This window comes from Nematolebias whitei, chromosome 17 (assembly GCF_014905685.2).
Source record: "Nematolebias whitei isolate Nwh7 chromosome 17, NemWhi1, whole genome shotgun sequence".
NCBI lineage: Eukaryota > Metazoa > Chordata > Actinopteri > Cyprinodontiformes > Rivulidae > Nematolebias > Nematolebias whitei.
Genome location: NC_056514.1, coordinates 21417308 through 21437408, shown reverse-complemented (window position 1 = coordinate 21437408; position 20101 = coordinate 21417308). Strand labels below are relative to the sequence as shown.

The 20101-nt window shown below is 39.3% G+C and overlaps 1 protein-coding gene across 1 annotated transcript in view; it reads right to left on the bottom strand.

Moving 5' to 3' along the window:
* The window catches only part of slc38a10 (solute carrier family 38 member 10), a 29564-nt gene extending 10696 nt beyond the window's left edge, over positions 1-18868 (bottom strand). The window contains exons 1-9 of the mRNA XM_037691351.1: positions 18689-18868; positions 16725-16842; positions 16395-16440; positions 16070-16163; positions 15784-15927; positions 10921-11045; positions 3732-3834; positions 3398-3580; positions 110-221 (exon numbers count right to left, since the gene is read on the bottom strand). Of these exons, the coding sequence (XP_037547279.1) occupies positions 110-221; positions 3398-3580; positions 3732-3834; positions 10921-11045; positions 15784-15927; positions 16070-16163; positions 16395-16440; positions 16725-16842; positions 18689-18778 (1015 nt within the window). The 5' untranslated portion in view covers positions 18779-18868. The remainder of the gene's footprint in view (positions 1-109; positions 222-3397; positions 3581-3731; positions 3835-10920; positions 11046-15783; positions 15928-16069; positions 16164-16394; positions 16441-16724; positions 16843-18688) is intronic.
* Positions 18869-20101: the final 1233 nt, after the last annotated feature.

Sequence of the window (20101 nt, the reverse complement as noted above, 5' to 3'; positions counted from 1 at the left end):
CACACACACACACACACACACACACACACACACACACACACACACACACACGTACAATTTTAGTCTATTCAATCCATGCCCAATCGTTCACACACACAGAGGGCTGTACCATTAGGGATGAGAATGCCTCCCAGCATGGTGCCAAAAACAATGCAGAGGGTGATCATCTTGAAGCGCAGAGGAGGCATGTAACCTCCGGCAGCAAATGTCCCATCTTTCTGCTGTAAGACGGAAACAAAGATGTGTGAAATAAAAAAATAGGAAAGAGGAATAAAACACACTCGAATATACGACTCGGGGTAATCAACAATCTTACATTTCAAAACTGAAGTTCATGTCCGAGTCTTGACCTCATGGAGAACATACAAAAGGCCATCATCTGCGTGCTTTGTGGTTCTTATAGAACTACTTATATTCCTTCTGTTATTAGCCACAACTCTCTGCATTAGGTCATCTGGACTTTTTTGTTGTTGTTGAGATGTTTCAGCCTTCATCAAAAGGACGTCATCAATCCGAGGAGCCACAAACAAACTGAGTCCCACAAGCAGCACACTCACACAGTGGACCAACCAGTTTGCTGGTGATAAGATGGCTTCCAGGGCCCGCCCTCTGCCCCGTCGACTGCTCTGAGGCAGCCACAGCCAAAGTTGTTCAAAACATCAAAGTTCATGCTCAGTAATCCAGGTAGAAAATCCAAGAAAGTTCAGTCAGGTCATCTGGACGATTTCTTTATTTTTTGTTGTTGAGACATTTCGTTCTTCATCCATCAATCTGATGAAGTCATCGATCAAGTCCAGATGACCTGACTGAACCTTGTTGGATTTTCTACCTGGATTATTGAGCATAAACTTTGATCTCTGCATTAGCAAATTAAAAGACAGGCATCATCTATCTACCAAAATAAAGGCTTGACAGTCTTTGCAGAGCTGCATTTTGCACATTGTCCTTCATGCCAAGATTTCAAACAAAACAATTACAGCAATTTGGTCAAATTTTGAAAACAATATTAAATGCATCATCACAAGGTCTGTTCATGTTTGTGTTGAGGATTACTCTCAAATACTACCATAGCAACTTTTATTTCAATATCAGTTAAAAAAATGTAACTGTGAGGTTGGTTGCCAGTATGGATCATCTTAGTAAACACAATTATTTTAAATTGGGTTGACTCCAAAAGTTACAAACCGGATTCCAAAAAAGTTGGGACACTAAACAAATTGTGAATAAAAACTGAATGCAATGATGTGGAGGTGCCAACATCTAATATTTTATTAAGAATAGAACACAAATCACAGATCAAAGGTTTAAACTGAGAGAATGTATCATTTTAAGGGAAAAATCTGTTGTATCTAAATTTCATGGCGTCAACAAATCCCCAAAAAGTTGGGACAAGTCCATTTTTACCACTGTGTGGCATCCCCCCTTCTTCTTACAACACTCAACAGACGTCTGGGGACAGAGGAGACCAGTTTCTCAAGTTTAGAAATAGGAATGCTCTCCCATTCATGTCTAATACAGGCCTCTAACTGTTCAATCGTCTTGGGCCTTCTTTGTCGCACCTTCCTCTTTATGATGCACCAAATGTTCTCTCTAGGTGAAAGATCTGGACTGCAGGCTGGACATTTCACTACCTGGATCCTTCTCCTACGTAGCCATGATGTTGTGATTGCTGCAGAATGTGGTCTGGCATTATTGTGTTGAAAAATGCAGGGTCTTCCCTGAAAGAGATGACGTCTAGATGGGAGCATATGTTGTTCTAGAACCTGAACATAGTTCTCTGCATTAATGGTGCCTTTCCAGACATGCAAGCTGCCCATGCCACAAGCGCTCATGCGCTCATCGTTATATGCTCAATTTCCTTTTTCCAGCCACTTATTGCTACTTGTCCCAACTTTTTGGGGATTTGTTGACACTGTGAAATTTTGAATCAACATATTTTTCTTTTAAAATGTTACATTTACTCAGATTAAACTTTTGATCTGTCATCTATGTTATATTACGAATAAAATATTGACATTTGCCATCTCCACATCATTGCATTCAGTTTTTATTCACAATTTGTTTAGTGTCCCAACTTTTTTGGAATCCGGTTTGTAATTAATTATAGAAACATCCTTTGATTATTTTGAGTTTCATTAAAATCCATGTACTGGTTGATGAGATACTGTGCTGACAAACTAATGCACACAACCTCAAAAACAAACCAATTACATAATCACCCTTCTTTCATGTCAGTGAGTGATGAGCATAAGTCACACCTGAAACTAAAAGAGAGAACATGTTTGCAAACACTACCTACGAGTGGCCCACTAAAACTTTTTATAGCCCTGCCAAGAACTCAAACAAATCTGATGGATTTACTAGAAAATTAAATGACAAAAACTACTCCCATACCACTTGTTTTTCTATAAATGTTTTTCACATTCAATCCAAACTGGTCTGTGTATCATCTAAACTAGTGTGAGGATTTATTAATCAGGGGCTGTAGTCTAACTTTACAGTGTCTCTAAATGGATGATAATACTCTTATCAGGACTATGGAACTATCTGGCAGTGTCCACAGACAAACTTACCGCCTTCGTAGGCCTTCCTTATGCATATCTATTATAAATATGTTGCTATTTCTGTGCTGAGGTTATTTTAAATTTTTTTTCAACTTTCACACTGTGTCCCACCTAGGACACAGTGTGAGATATGATTTTTTTTTTCAAACCTCCTCTTTCCTCGTGTTTCTCTTTTCCTTATCTAAATGAAAAGGGCAGCGCCTCCCACGAGGCCGCAGCCTCAGACACCTCCATCTACCCATGTCTGTTTGTGTTTTACTTGGACGAGCTGTACTGAAATGTAATTTCGTTGTGCTTCGATGCAATGACAATAAAGCGGATTCTGATACTGGCAGCATAAAACCCTATCCCCAGTTACTCCCCGGGTGCTTTCAACAGCTGCCCACTGCACCACCTGGTGGTGGATGGGTTAAATGCAGAGAGCCAATTTCACCATTGTATGGGAACATACAATGATGACAACACATAACACATTATTATTATTATTATAAAAAATGCACATCATTTCTCTTTAATAAAATCAGTAGATGTAGCTGCATTATTAAAATCATAAGTACACCTGCCTTTAGTAATGAGTGTCTGTTCCTTGGCCAGTTATTTTAGCTACAGCAGCATGAACCTTGCTTCATGTAAAAGAGCTAATGCTTTTGAGCTGAGAACTACTAGAATGTAATGTGGTCATTAACACACATACTTTGCATCCATACCGTTTTGTCAACATAATTAAGTAACTTTCAGTTTCCATTCCAACCATGCCAACAAGCAAATTGATTTCTTTAATGCACAGAACAGTCCTCTCACAGGAAGTGTGTCTGAGTGGTTTCTGAGCCCACCTGCTGCTCAAAAAGCATGGTGTTGATAGCCTGGCGGCAGGGCAAGATCATCATGGGAAATCCAACAGCCACAGACATCATAAAGCCCACACGGATCATTTCGGTCACCAGGTTGGACGGAAAGTTCATCAGCACATTGCCAGCAATGTGCTCTGTGAAGCTGACATAGCCGAAGAAGCCCACCTGGTTAAGAGAAAGGTAATGTTGGGAAAAAAAAAGGGCACCAAGATAAATACTCACATTTTAGTTGTTTTTCTAACGAGAGCAGTCGATTGTAACAAACAGTTCTACCAGAGGAAAAAGTGATACAGTGTGTAAGTACAGCTCCACTCACAGTGATGTAAAATATGGTGACCACATTGAGAGCCGAGGTGAAGATGGTGCTCATGCGTTTGACTGACGGCTCATCCAGGCTGTCGTAGGTCGGCAGTACCTGCCTGTGAAAGACGAGCAGGCCATAACAACAAACTCAACATGCTGCTTGACACAAGACTGCTGCGGTTATATGCATTATTGCTACATCCTCTAAAGGAGCATTAACTGAGCCATTTCTAGCCACTAGGTCAAGATGTGTAGTCCCACAGATGCTCAGCAAATTGAGTTTATTTTTCTGTTCTCACAGCTGACAAAATGACTATCTTCCACTTAGTTTAAATTTAATAATGGAAACGGCTTTATAGAGTTCTTTAATGAGCAGCCATATGGGAACCCATTTGTGCTCCTTGGAAATCAAATGATGCATTTCTTTCCTCCTGTTCCTGTCAGCAGCACACTTAAGGTACTGATTTCTTTATCCTTTTGTCTCTCTAAAACCCTAACAAATGCTTATATTAAGAAAAAAAAAAGACTTTAAATATCTAAGAAACTGCAGTACTTGTTGGGATCTATCGATTTTCTTATAAATGCTTTTGCTTTCTGGGTCGCAGGGAGCTGGTGTCTATTTCCAGCAGTCACCGTGAGAGGTGGGGGGGACACCCAGGACATGTCTCGAGTCCATCACAGTCACATGAAGACAAATGAGACAACCATTTCAGTCTCACTCACACCTAGGGACAATTTAGTTACCAGTGAAAATAGCATGCATTTTTTCTGGTCTGTGGGAGGAAACTGGAGTACCCGGACAAACCCACGTTTGGACAAGAAGAACATACAAACTAGGAGGCCTGTCACGATAACAAATTTTGCTGGGTGATTAATTGTCTCAGAAATTATTGCGATAAACGATAATATCGCTTGGAATTTGACAATAATTAGTAATTATTGTCAAATTTAAGAAGAAATGTTGGCCAATTTGTTTTGCATATAGTAACATTTTTCAACCACTGGATGGCAGTATAAAAATGTCTAAACCGTTGGATGGATAGTGAGGGAGCGAGCAGCGTCTAAGAAAAATGAAAGGGAGCCCCTTGATGTGACATGGGCTGACTCTTCTTCCTTTTTTTTTGGTTCTCAAAATTTTGGACGCTCTGTGTTATTTGAGCTCTTTAGCATAGTATTTTTCACACAAAACTTTTAATAAAAAAAAATCAGTAAACAAGTTCTCAGCTTCTTTTTGCAGAGAAAAAATTTTTTTTACACAAAGGCACAGGTTTCAACTGTGAATTTTGGAGCTTCAACAAGACAGAGGTTTTGATTTATTGTTTATCGTGACAGGCCTACAAACTAGGCATATATTACTTGCCTTTATCTACACATATGTGACGCCTTAAGATATTCAGAGACCCTTCAACTTTTTGGGAAGTGGAGGAGGTTGTTTTCTAAGTATCTGAAGTAAATTAGTTTCTCCATGCCTATGTTACCATACAAGTATGATCTCATGGGCATTCAAGAACTGATGAAATTTCACCAAATTGTCTTTTTTCTAACTTTAGTTGCCTGGGGACTCGTTGTCTGGACCTGATTTAGTAGATTCCTGACTACAGAAAAAGCGCCACCCAAAGCTCATACAGTTGTGTTATAAAAAGTAGTTAACACAAAGGTTGTGAGAATGACAGTACATGCAAAATGGTAGTAAAATGAAAGAAACACGATGGCAGTGGAGTGCTGGGTGCATAAAGTGTTCCCAGTGTATGCATGTCCTGCATGTGTGTGGCACAGTAAGGGTGACAGTAGTCAAGGCTGGTTGAGGTTGGACCTGAGACTGCCCGTCTGTCTCTCCATCATTTCCTGTTCTGTGCAATAAGAGACTGCAGGCGTGTGGAGGGAACCATCGACACATTAACCAGTAAATTTACAGGCCTTATATATAACAGCGAGTGCCTGACAGGTTTTAGAGCATTATAAACTTTCTTGGCAGATTCTTTTCCTCGCCTCCTTTTTCGAGTACAAAAGAAGAACCACAGAGCAGAAATGAACGAGGGAGCAAGAAGCCATAACTTTCTCTTTCCCTTGTTCCTTCTCCGCCAGTCTCACTTTCACACACACTGATTTTATTAGCTCATGCTGTCCCTTGATGCCATTTCTTGACGCTGATTTAATCCGTAAACCAGTAAATCTTACAGCCAAGGTTAAATAAAACTCTATAAGGTTAGCCTAAAGCTAAAATATCTAATAGTCACTCAACAGTCCTGACTCAACGTCCTAATGTTCTTTAACAACCTTAAAATTCAGTAGCATGCAAAAATCTGGCCAACGCTAGTAAAATGTGTGTTTCTAACATACAGGAGTAAAAAAATAAAAAAGATGCTAAGCAAAATGTAGGCACCCTTTATCTTTAAACATCCACGGCTTTTGTATGTTTATCACAGCCTGCTGTAAATCTTTCCGTTACAGAAAGAGACTGTTTTATTCTCTCAGGAAAATTATTATACTTATGTGAAATTATTTTCCATGTTGCATTTACAGTTTGTTTTTTGTTTTCAAGATTTCTAATGTTTGATAAATCAAGGATTTTAGGAGCCATGGTTAATTGCTCAGCTCAAGCCCCTTTGTGAAGTGTTAAAGATTATAATCCTTAAAAAAAAAACTGTTATTTATTTAAACAGACTTGTTGGCTTCTAGAAGCGGCCCAAATTCAATTTGAACCTCATCAGCACCCAGACAATTTTCCTAAAACCCACCAGGATTATTTACAGGGGTCAACATAAGAGGTTTCCATTTGTCCGGCAAACTATTTTTGTCTCGGACAACCAGATCTCGCCTTGAGGTTGTCTGGTGGACAACCAAGTGAAATAGACACGGATCCGTCACTGTGACAGATTTCAGTCATCTGTAAAAATGAAAGGGCAAAAAATAAATAAAAGTGTGGTTTATTGTGATCGGTTTAAAGCAATCCAATCTAATAATGATACAGGGATTAAACTGGTGCTGCTTTCAACAATTGAAGAGAACCACACCCGCAGTTTTACCTAATCAGAGCAGAGCAGGTGGTGCCGTCTGATACATGGCAGGTGTGCTCAGTGTTCCCAATTTAAGGACCCTGCTTACTCCAGCCGAAGTGACGAACTCGGTTCTCGACATAGTTGTGTAACAAAAATTGTGTAGTTTTGTTCTCAGATAGTTTCGCCCACCCCTTCTCAACACGAGGACTGGGCCAAACTTTTTCCTCACAGGCGCACACACCAAGTATTGTGTCATTGATCGGACGTTTGTGGACGTCTTTGTCAATGTGGAAATGTGCTCGGACATTCAGTTGTATGACTCTTCAATAACACTGAATTAGCCAAATGGACAAAAAAAAATCCTGGATGGCGATCGTGCAGACATCATGTATGGAAGAGTCAGTCTGCTGACAAGTGCAGCACTTTCTTCATGATAGATGTGTGGTCAAAAGGTGGATGCAGGGACTGAATGGAGACCGGCGGGAAGAACCCTGTGTGGCGACATATTACAGCGGGAGGGGTTCCCCAGGATATCTGCGCCTGTGTCTCATGGACTATGAAAGGTGTATGTGCGTGAAAATGAACGTCCCACAAACACGTCACCGCGAGTCGACTGTTCGGCTTCAGATGGAGTATGCTGGGCGCTTGGAGAGAGGCTGAAGGTGAGAGCACCAGTCAGTGTTTCCAGAAACGGGTTAAATCATGTCATCTGGACCAGTTTCTTTAAGAAAGAAACGTTTCGTCTCCCATGTGGAGAAGACTTCATCAGTCTACAACCTGCCAACCAGATCAGGTAGTCTTTGCTGTTTCAAGCCAACCTCCTGTTGGAATCTCAGAAGTAGACTTTTAACATGTGCAAAACAATCAATCATGTACAACAATCAAATGTTTTAGGCCAGGTGGCCGACTTGCTACTCACAGAAACAGCCTGAGGACAACCAAGGACAAACTGGTTCAGAAAAAGGTTGTAAGCTCAATCATCCAGGTAGATAACAACAAAAAAGGTTAAATTGTGACACCATTCTGTGTACTTTTACTAAAGTCATGTACACAGTATGATAAGTGCCCTGTATGCAGGAAAAAGCTCTCAAATGTGTGTGTGTGTGTGTGTGGGGGGGGGGGGGGGTGCTTAGGTAATCAAGTGTAGAACATTTAGCAGTCAAAAGATTATTTTTCTTTTTTTAATCTTTGTCTTAAATACGTTGCAAGTGCCTCTCTTGCAAAGTCTGATGACGAGGATGAGGAAGTTGCATTAGAGCAGCTCGTGAAAGACTCTGCCACTCATTAGCTTGGAACTTCCAGCAGTCCACAAGATGGCTGAGAACTTTTTGAAACTTTGTATATAGTGCAATATCCTTGTGAAAATTAATTGAGATTTTTTTTTGTCTTTACTATTTTTATACCGGTGGCAGAACCAGAAATTCTACTAGACACTCTGAACAATTTCCTTACGTCTGCCTCTGATTTAGATACTGGTTTGAAAACATTATGGTTTTCAATTTTTTTTATTTTTTTTTAGGTTTTCTTTTTTTTGGTGAGACGACTCAAAAGCTGCTGCACAGATTGAACCTTAAAAATTAACCATTTTGTAGTTTAATGTACTGTACGGGCTGTACGGACATATTCTCGTATCTTGGTACAATAATAATAAATGATAATAAAAGCTTATTCTGATTCCAAAACTGAGGCTCTAACTTGTCATTCCAAGAATTATTTGGTAGTTCTTATGACGTTTGGTTTTCTTAGCTTTGATGGCTGTTTTTTGAAGATGGTTTGGATTTAAATTGTCAGAAGAGCAGCAGAAAAATGTTTTCTGTAGACAATGCCGAAAACAAGTCCCGACAAAAGGTCGGCACTATGAATCTTTTTCACCATTTAAAACAGCGCTACAAGTGGAGTATGAGGCTTGTGTGAAACTGCAGCTGCAGCTGCGACTGTGTTTTCAGCCTCCTTCCCTGAGACAAACCACAGGTCAAAACTCCTTTAGCCGAGCTGTGCCTTACGAGAGGAACAGAGCCGTAGCATGACATAAATGAAGCAGCAGCTTATATCGCTAAAGACACGGTCCCAGTCTCAACTGTGGAACAAGACGACTAAAGTTAGCCGTCTTGTTAGCTGCTAAGGGCCGTGTCTTTAGCGATATGATAAGCCACTTCTTTATTAATGTCGCAACACGTCTCACTGTAAGACCTGAAAATCTGTGTAGTTCTTTTTCCGGCCCGTCTGCGCCGCCACCTTCCTCCCTCACTGAATACAAACACGTGTGGCCTCACACACGCTTACTAACATTGTGAAGGCGGCACAGCTGAAGAGGATTATTATTTAATGTATAATAAATAATGTATTACTTTAATATATAATAAATGTCTAAAAAACAAACTTTAATATATGTAAATAGTTTTATTTATTAGACATTTATTTTGTACAGTTACAGCTGTGGTTAAATGTGCCTGTGTGACAAAGCTTCGACTAACAAATATATTTTTGTTATTACTTTATGAAAAGAAAAAAAATCGAGATATATATTGTACATCATGATTTATCTTAAAGATATTGAGATATTAATTTTGGTCCATATTGTCCAGCCCTAATTTGGACTGAATAAACTTGTTTTTGTGATTCAGAAGGAACTAACTGAAATGAGTCACTATACACTTTGCAACAAACATTTCAAAAGCAAAATCACTGTTTGCTTCAAGTTAGATATTGACTACTCATAAATACTACATACAATCCTACTTAAAAAAAGAGCTTAACCCTTGATGGTTTCGAAGAGTTCATGGCCTGATTTTGCCAAACAAAGCTATGACACTTACATTTTCAATATGTTTTCTACTTAATATATCTTTTGAAATTCAATTATATATATCCTGGTTTAATTATTCATGTTAACAGACATTGTGGCCAGCGTGCCCAAACGTTCGAATGCCACTGACTCTTCGCAGTAGAAGCAGATATTTCTAACGCTTTTATGTCCTTGTTATGAGCCAACTACTGCGCACTATCCACTAGTCACCCCCACCCCACAAAAAAAAAAGAAGACAGGACGAGCCCCCACCCTGTCATTGTCATAATGGTGATGTTAAGTAATGTTTTAACTGAAAGTAAACACATTTCATGAACGCAATAAAAATCCAATGTGCTAAGAGCTATTTAATCAGCCTGTGAAAACATCAGTGTGTCTGTAAGATGGCGGCAGTCCAATGTGTTGATTAGTGGCTTGGCTTAAGCTGCCTGCTGCCTAACCGAGCGCTTCCCTCGCTCAGTCTGACCACGGGCCAAGAAATACCCCTGCCAAATATCACTTAGCGCAAATAGTGAGAAGTGACGCACAAAACACACAAACGCAAGCTCATACTTCCTTTCACTTTGGGTGACATGCACATTCCCACCACACTGTGTTTTGTTAGTTTTGTGCGATTACGTTAATTAAAAGTCAGCTTCAAGTCTCCAGGCTGCATTCATCCACTACTATCACCTATACAAACAAAACCCCCCACCATCCAAACATCTGGCCCTTAATGACATCACCAAATCACCCTAATCCTTCCTCAGCACTGAACTACATCCACCAGGACTCTCCATGCTGCTTCAACCCATTCAGCCCAGCGCAAACCCAGAGCAAGACCGACTCGTAACGGACAGCAAACAGCCGGAGTGATCGAGCATGAAGGGTGAAGGAACGGATCAGAAAAAACCCTGAACGTTTCTCCACTGAATTAAAAAAAAAAAGTAAATGAAATCCACAGACAATATTTTATCACGTTGCCTATCTGTTGTATAATATTCGATTTCAGCTTTTGAAATTTAACCCTTTTGAAACATTTGCTAGTTTTAGCTGTCAGACTGTTTGATTCTCAGCACTGAAGGATAAAAACGAACAAAGCAGACAAAGCAAGTGTAAGTCTCAAGTTATTTCTAGAGTAGGAGGTTCAAACGATGGAGCCGACTCTAAAAACATGTTTCAGGATGCCAAATCAACCCCTTTACTTCTCAAATCTGTGATTTTCATAACTTCACTAACGTTGCAAAGGAATGTTGAAAGGATGCACTTTCAGTTGTATTTGACTTAAACAACAAAAATCCACTTACATGGTGAAAAAGCTCATGTATTCAGGACTTGTCCAACAATCAGTGAGCCCCTGACTAAAGTACTGTTTAGTATATGATTTAAAGGGGTGGATGGGCATGAGGAGTACTTACGACTGACAGGCGAAGGCCATCCCACAGATGGGGATACAGCGAAACACGCCCTCCCAGCGCACCACACTGACCTGCCCTAGCCACCAGCCGCTGAGCAGCCCGTGTTTGAACGAGGACAGCACCATCTGAGAGGAAGGAGGTGGGGAGGAGTGGGAGGGGGGGAGGTTACAGCCCAAACCAAATGAAAACAGCTGGAGGGAGAACATGAACAGCAAAATGGGCGGAGGCTGCATCCATGTTGACAACTCAATGACTCATGAACGAGGGGTCGAAAACAAAAATCAAAAGAAAAAAAATGAAAGGAAACTCCATATTGGAAGGAAAAACCTGCAAGGCTGAAAAAAATAAATAAATAGGGGAAAAGTAAATAAAATATTCAGGAGTTCTACAAAAAAAAACAACTCAGGTTTCTCCCACCAGCATGTGTTTCCTATGTCTTGCTCCTTTTATTGCCCTAAAATAATCCACCGCAGCAAGCTTGCTCATCCTTCTTTGTCACTGAACGGAGAGCAGCAAAGTTAGCATTTATTTCATTATGTCACCACCCCCCCCCCCCCCGCCTTATTACTACTGCCACCACAGACACATGCACAGATTTTAAATGGCTCAAACCAGAGGTGAACAATGGAGGTGAAGGAAGAGGACTGAGCAGAATGTTCCGGCAGGCATGAGGAGGGTTTATGGAGTGTAAAGCTGCAGAGGAAACGCAGGGCTTCCTTCACTCTCCACCACCCCCCACTGCCCTTACAGGGGTGATACCTTTTTGGGGTGAGGTTACTTACGGGTGACAGCAGAAGGTTGTGGCGATAATGGGCAGGCACTGAATGACGCCCTTGAAGCGCCACAGGTGCACCTGCTCCAGCCAGGAGCCCGAGATTATGCCGTAGCGCAGAGACGACAACACTATCTACAGCACCAGAAGCAAAGAGAGCGACCGGGGGGGGGGGGGGGCACGAAAGGTGCAAAGGATGGGAGAGGTAAAGGGGAGTGGGAAAGGTAGGACAAGGAAGAAAAAAAAGAGGAAAACAAGTGAAGTTATATAATAAAGAGTGAGGAAATAGAATTGATTAGGGGGAGGATGGAAGGAGGGAGGGAAGGAGATACATCACTGTTAGAGGGTCAGGGGTCACGCCAGGGTCAGGCCTGGATCTAAAGCTGAACACACACCACTGTTCTAGGTTATCAACATGCTTCACAAGAAAGACGACGCACACAGAACACAAATGGCACTTTGAAGACTTTGGAAGCAGCACAGTTCAATGAAACACGAGTTGTACGCACGAACGATAAAACTGTGCGCACATCCAGAGAGTAAATCAGCTAAACCATAAGAGACGGACAACTGCTGCAGAACCGTTAAGACCTAAACGTGTAGCATGTGGCATCAGGGTAAACAAACTGCACAATGATTTGTCTGGCTTTAAATCGTCTCGTCGTATTCTCCTTAAAGAAAGGGAACAACTCGGGACATCTTCTAGGTTAAATAAGCTGGAGTGAACAAAACAAGCAACCGTAGCGCCTACTTTACGACGGGTCACTTATAAAGTTTCACACTCTTCTTATTTTCTGCCTCTTCATCTCAAATTTGCAACACTTCTTGTTTCTGTATCAATGCTGAGAATTCACACTTGCCGATTCAACGGCTACGTAAGAAGGGTGATCTTTCATTTTTCAAAAGGCGTGCGTCATAAATTCTCCAAAACAGAATACGACAACCAATTCTTTCCCTCACTTCTTTTTGTCAACTACAACTTCTTCAGTTTAGAATCTGATGCTACCAAACAAATGTTATTGGACTCTTCCAAATTAATTAAACCCTAAAAAATGTTGTTTTTTCCAAACCAGAAGACACTAAACACATTCTAATCATTCTTATCATAGATCTTCGTTAAAGCACACAGAACTTTTCAGTGGAAAATATCTGCATTGGTCTTTGACTCATTAGAAACTGAAATTATGCATTTTAAAAAGACATACATGTAAAACTTGTTAATCTAAACAAAAAATAAACAGTTGCAAGTTCATGATCTTAATAAGCTGTACTTAAACTTAATTAAATACATTTCATGTACCCTAATTTTTTTGCTTTTGAACGCAAACAAAACTGATCACTGATGTTTTAGTTTTTGGACCCGAGCGTCTTAGGAATACATTTTTCAGTCTTTCTCCCTCCTTGGACGACATTAATCTGGCCTCAAGCTCTGATGTTAAAAATCTTGGAGTTTTTTTGATCAGGACATGTCTTTTATCCCCCACATTAAAAACATTATTAGAACTGCCTTCTTCCACCTGCGTAATATCACTACAATTAGAAACATCTTCTCTAAAATGATGCAGAAAAACTGGTTCATGCATTTGTCACGTCTAGACTGGACATTGTAGAGTAGGAGAGATCATATCTCCAGTTTTAGCTTCTCTCCATTGGCTCCCTGTCAAATCCAGAAGTGAATTCAAAATCTTCTAACCTACAAAGCTCTCAACAACCTAGCTCCATCTTAAACTACAGATCTTAATGTTCCATATTTTCCTAAAAGAGCACTTTACTCTCAGACTGCAGGCTTACTCGTGGTTCCTAGAGTTTCCAAAAGCAGAATGGGAGGAAGATCTTTCAGTTATCAGGCTCCTCTCTTGTGGAACAAACTCCCAGTTTCTGTCCATGAGACTGACCCATTGTCCAGTTTGAAGACTGGGATTAAGACTTTCCTTTTTGATAAATCCTATAGTTAGGGTTGGCTCATGCTGCTTTAGACTGAGACTAAAAGAGGACAAATTGACCTCATGTCCTTAAATTAATTGTTAAAATTGAATAGTTTTAATTTGATACTAATTATATAATAACACATGATTCTTGATCTGCCATTGTGTATCTGTTCCTCTCAAATGCTTGCCCTGAGCTGGTTCTGCTAAAGGTTTCTTCCTCATGAGGGAGTTTTTTCTTTCCACTGTCGCCTTCATGCTCGCTGAAGATAAGAGTTCAGTGATGGAGTTAAATTCAAAGCAGTCTGCTCCTCAGATAAATCATCCATCCATCCATCCATCCATTATCTTTACCCGCTTGTTCCATTTTGGGTCACGGGGGTCGCTGATGCCCATGTCCAGCAATCACTGTGCGAGGGGCGGGGTACACCCTGGACGGGTCGCAAGTCCATCACAGGGCCACATAGAGACAAACGAGACAAATAACCATTCACTCTCTCATTCACACCTAGGGACAATTTAGAGTTACCAATCAGTCTAACATGCATGTTTTTGGTCTGTGGGAAGAAACCGGAGTACCCGGAGAGAACCCACGCATGCACGGAGAGAACATGCAAACTCCACCCAGAAAGGCCCCTGGACCGGGGTTTGAACCAAGGACCTGCTCACTGAGAGGCAGCAGCTCTACCAGTTGCGCCACCGTGCAGTCCCAGATAAATAATGTTAAATTATTATTTTTAAAATACGAATGTTTCTGTTCAGTGCCCTGAAATGACTTGGGTTATAATTTGGCGCTATATAAATAAACTGGATTGAATTACTAAATCACCACAGACCATAACTTTCATATTTCAGAATCCAGCTTCTGTTGAGAACATTGACTAGTAAAGCAAAAATAAATAAAATGTCATAATTAAAAAAAAAACTACCTTCCTAAAAAACTAAGTAAAACATATTTAAGACTGAAGTTTCACATTAAAAGCATCACCTATGAGAATTTCTGGTTTAGCATACTGGGTTTTGTTTTTCCATTAAAAAGAACTTGTCCAAAACTGATTTTTCTTTTGACGTTGCTTCCTGAACTCTTCAACGTTGCACGCTGTGCCCAAATGTACTGCCGTCACCTCCAGTTGTTCCCTGATGCTCGGCTAGGGTTCAGATAGTGCAGCAACTGTTCTGTCTCAAATGATTTAGGGTGGATTTGCTCTTTAAAAGAGGAGCAAGACAATAATGTGTTGGCAAGTAAAGCAGACTGGTGCAATGGCTCCAGTAAGAAAGAATCAACACAAAATACAACAAATCACCATTTGTCCAAAACAAACTAAGTAACAAGCTGAACAGAAAATGACATTCACATGAATTTTAAACTTAACACGTTTTTATGAAAATACAGAAAAACATCACACAAGAAGTGTTTCACAAAAATATGACGATGTGCTTCAAAACATTCATATGAGCTCAGTGCACGTTGCAGGAATATGATTTGATTGTTATGGAGGATTGCACTATTAAAAATAAATTTAATTGGAAAAAAAGGGGTTTAATATTTAAGCCTATTTGTTAAATTTTTTTTTGCCACAGATTAAAATAGAATTAAATTACATTTTGCCCAGCCCAAAAGGTTTAGGCTCCAATTTAAAACTTTCTAAAACTACTTTTGAAGTTGACCTCCTAAAGTTTGGTTCTTTCTGATATAAATTCAATAAAACAGTCCACTCAGTTAAGAGAAAATTAAGAGGCAAGCTTATTTTTAATTTAAACAAATTTTAAAAAGTAAACTTTTATTTAGACTGGATCAAACCAAGCAGACACTTCCTTCCTATGATGCCGGTTTGATCCTGTCATTTCAAACATCTTTTCTAAGATGAGTGCGTGTCTGACCGACAACCGTCCATTAACAACTCAGTCATGTCTAGAATACAAAGAATAAATCATGACTGATGTATTAGAAGCTCCAAATAAATTAATTTTTATTAGTGCAAACCATAAATGTACTGCTAGTTTGCAGCTTGACCGCTTTTGATCTGTTGTAGAGCATTAATGTGATAAATCACTTATATTTTAGTGATACAGCCTCTTAAAAATCACAGGTGGAGCTAAATCTCAACTGCAACTTATTGACATGCACGGCACGCACACAGAGCAGCTGAGTGGCAGCGGGCTCACCGTGAACATGAAGAGGGTGTAGAAGATGAGCGCCATAGCTGAGAAGGACTGGATGGAGGACATCATGTTCCTCTGCAGGCTCAGAGGGAGCACGATGAACAGCGACACGGCGATCAGCAGCAGCACGCGGAAACTACCCGTCACCTTCACAGAAGCAAAGCGACATGATGGAAAACAAGTTTTAAGCCTCTGTTGGGTCCGACTCCTGCCCTACTTATTTACTACGAGTTCGGTTGGTTTTAGAAGCTAGTACAGGTTTAACGGACAAATAAAACAAATCCCAAACCTGTAAACCCAACAGCTGAGCGAAGAAATTGGAGCCCAAGTCTGCGATGACAACATAGAAGGCAATACAGGTCCCCAGCATCAAACCAATCATACTGCGGGGAGAGAGAAGTTCAAGATCCAGCCGTCACCACAGATAGGATTTGTGACACACACTTTGTTTTGTATTTGAACTCTTGTTTTTGAGTTTTAAATCTACTTCTGATATTTAAACAAATGTAAGCTCTCATTCTAGTCGTCTCACATCTAGACTGTCTATGTGCAAAATAAATAAATAAATAAATGTGTCTGCTGAGAACAAAAACATTTAATCAACGCCAACTTGCCTCGTTTCCACCAGAGTTTTTCCCGGCTTTCCATAAGCATGGAAGGCTGCACAAACCAGAGATATCAGTGTGAATGTTGTCAGGACAACCAGGCACAAGTGGACTAAAATGTAGCAAAAATCACACCAGTTTAACTAATAATTAACTAGTAGCACAAGATTGAAGCCTAAAATGCAAAAAAAAAAATCTTATTTATTCTTGTGGGAAAAAAGATTTTATTTGCCATTTGATGCCATTTTATCTTTTTTATATCAAACTTGAAAAATAAAAATCTTATTTTGGTTTCAGCCGGTAAAAACAAAGACTACATTTGTTCATCCTTTTACGTACCCAGGCCAGCATAGGTCCTTCGTTTGGTGTAGCTGGCTGTGTGGACCAGAAACATGCAAGACTTGTGGGTCATCCACGAACAGAAGAACAGCAGGAGAGTTCCCAGCACTATCCCACACTGACAAAAATAATCAAGAAAGAATAAAAGAGTTACTTGTTTTTGTTAATTATAATGTCAGTCCAGGAGCAGCATACATCTTACCACTAGAGGGAAGAAAGAAAAGTAACTACATAAATGCCCACAAAGTCCAAAACAATACTGAAGCCAGACTAACCAGGTTGACTGCTCTTTATTGTTCTGTTTATCAGCCTTAAAAGTATTTCAGCAATGCTGATCATTCCAGAATTTAAATAATTGTTCCCGTCACCTGGTCAGTTGAACATAAGACGTTTTAAATTTGTAAAAAGAAAAAAAATAAGGATCCAGATCATGCATGTTTTATTAAGCGATTCTATTTTCCCCCATTAGTTCAAACAGAATTTCTGAATTACAGAACAAATTCTACACTGTTAATCAAACACTAATAATAATAATACTAATAATAATAATAATAATAATAATAATAATAATAATATATATATATATATATATATATATATATATATATATACACATTTGTTTACAATAATAAAAAAAAACTATAATTAGAGTGTGATTATTGTCAAAGAATGTGAAAGTAATTCATTGAAAACAATTTAAATTTATCTTCCTGATACAAAAGCAGAATGAAACAGGAAGTAGGCAGCTGAAACGCATCAAAAAAAGAATCCAAATTCTCCCGTTATATTTTGTCTCGTTTTACACAGTTAAGATGAACTTTTTGTTTTTTGTTCCCTTCCGTAAAGTCCTTGGGTATTTGTTTGTTTCCCTTTTCCATTTTTGCCAGCACTGGAAGTCAGAAAGTTACTGGCGTTTGTGTCAAAACCTATTCAAAGATATTGCATCAGCAAACTGATAACATGGGATGAGCACAGACGCTGTCCAAAATAACAAAAAACTAATCTCTTATTATATTAAGGGTTTAAGAAACAAGAATCAGTCAAAATTAGGTGCAAATATATGCCACTGTTGCAGATTATAATGTCCCAATGTGAAAAGATGTTATTTTTGAGCTGTCCAAACACTAAATCAACCCCAATTTTTAACATGTTTTATGACATTAAGATAAACTTTGATGCTTACTCCTGTAAAAAATTTAAAATGTAAGCAGGTTAAATTCATTCTCCAGTTATTTTAAGTTTTACATTGTTGTCCTGATGCATGCTCAATAATCCAGGTAGAAAAATCTAAAGAAAGTTAAATCTGGTCCTCTGGATATTCAAAAAAACAAACAAAGCAAAAAAAAACAACAACAAAAACTGGTTGATCCACTCTGAGAAGGTGTTATTTATAAGACTGAGCTGAATACAGCACCTCAGACTGAGGAAGTCTTTCGGATGAGAGACGAAACGTTTCTACTTTTTTGTTGTTGTTGTTTTGCTTTGTTTTTTGAATGTCCAGAGGACAAGATTTAACTTTTTTTAGATTTTACATTATTGGTTTAAAGTACCGGTAATCGGCTTAACGGTGTGTTTTGTTCGGTTTTTCTTGGGTTTCAAAATAAAGCTCAACTTGTTTTTTTCTATTAGGGGGTATTTTTGAAACAATGCCTGAACTCACATGTGCAAAAGACCCACTTAGGACTCCTAGACATTCCTATAAACAATGACATTGTATATGTATAAGAAGTACTTTAAGTCTATAAAGTCTAAAGTTCAAAAGATGTGAGTAAAACAGCTAAACAGACTTTTCTTATGCATAAAAGATGAAAACACCAACTTGCTCCCATTGGCAGCACCTTGCATACTTGTGTCAACACAAACAGGATCATATTGTAAACCCAGCAAGATGTGACATTTAGGAGATGGGAAATGATGGGAAAGGTCCTGGAATGGGTGTAGCTGTGGTGTAAACTTCTCCCCACCTGTTTGAAGCAGAATGGCATGGTGAGCACACTGACTCCAACGATGCTGTTCACCACGTTCATGATCAGGCCCCAGTTAGACGCCGTCATTTTCAGCTGCTGGGTGACGCTTCTTATAAGACAAATTAAAGAGGTGGAGGCTGCTGCACCGTGAAGCCCACCCGAGGGTTCGTCGCCGTCTAATCTCTGGGTTCACAAGCTGCGGGTTGATTTTTCTGACTCCGTCGATCAATGACGTGGCGCTCTCTCTAGGAGGAACATGGACAGATGCGTTTGACACATTTTCACCCGTTTCTTATCGAAAACAGCCTCTCGTTAAACACACACTCTCATTAAAACACACACATGACTGTAACAAAACGCTTTAAAACACATTTAAAGCCACCGATAATATTTTCATTAACTTACTCTGCCCTCCGCCTCGCTGTCTTTGCTACGTTATCATCGGTAACTCCGCAGCAGAAACCATTTGTGGTTAAATTACAGAGTTTCCGTGTGTGTGAGAGTAAGTTGGGAAAATAATTAATATAATAACAAATCCTAGAGAGCTGTTGTGCTCAACGTGTATCCAGGAAGTAGACTCTGAAGTCCAGGAAGGGAAGAAGTCGAGTCAGCCTGGAGCTCTCAGGGCGGCTCAAATCCTTGATCGCCCACTAGTGGTCAGACAGCGGTACTGCGTCGTTTGTCTCCACCTCTTTTTCATCCATCAGTTGCGTAATTTCTTCTTTTTTTTTTAGCTTTTAAGTAAAGATAAAATAGCAAATAACCAATAGGTGTCTAGTATATATTGAATAATGTGCAAAAGCTTCAAATAATCCCTCACTTATTCATTCTTTGCTTGCAAGGAGCCAAAATTTCTTGCAATGTCTTCAGTTGTCTGTGCTTTCTGAAGCTTTTTCAGAGATTCTTCCCTAAACTTGAGCTGCTTTTTCACATTTTTCTTTGAACCTTTTGACCCGATTGCAACAGCATGTTGTGCAGTGTGTGCTTAAAGATCAAGAAACATGCAGATATAAAAGTAGATGTATCAGATAAAAAATGAATAAATAATTATAATGAAATAATTAAACTTGTGTGCTAAACGTAGGCTACTAAATACCTCTCTACATTTGTTCAGTGTGCTCGTGTGCACTCTTTTTTAAAATAATTTTGTTAAAATAATTGTATTAGTGTATTTTTGGTTTTAATATTTTAGTATTAATATTTTAGTATTAATCTTGTTGATGCTGTCGTCTGTGTATAACAAAACTGCTGCTGCTGTGAACCTGTAATTTCCTGCAAAGGATTAATAAAGTATCCATCCATCCAAAATAACATATCTACAGCAGATTACCCAGATCACCCATCAAGCACATTATTTTATCAACTGAAGTTATTGAAGTTCCATGATTTGGTAGATTATAGTATTTTATC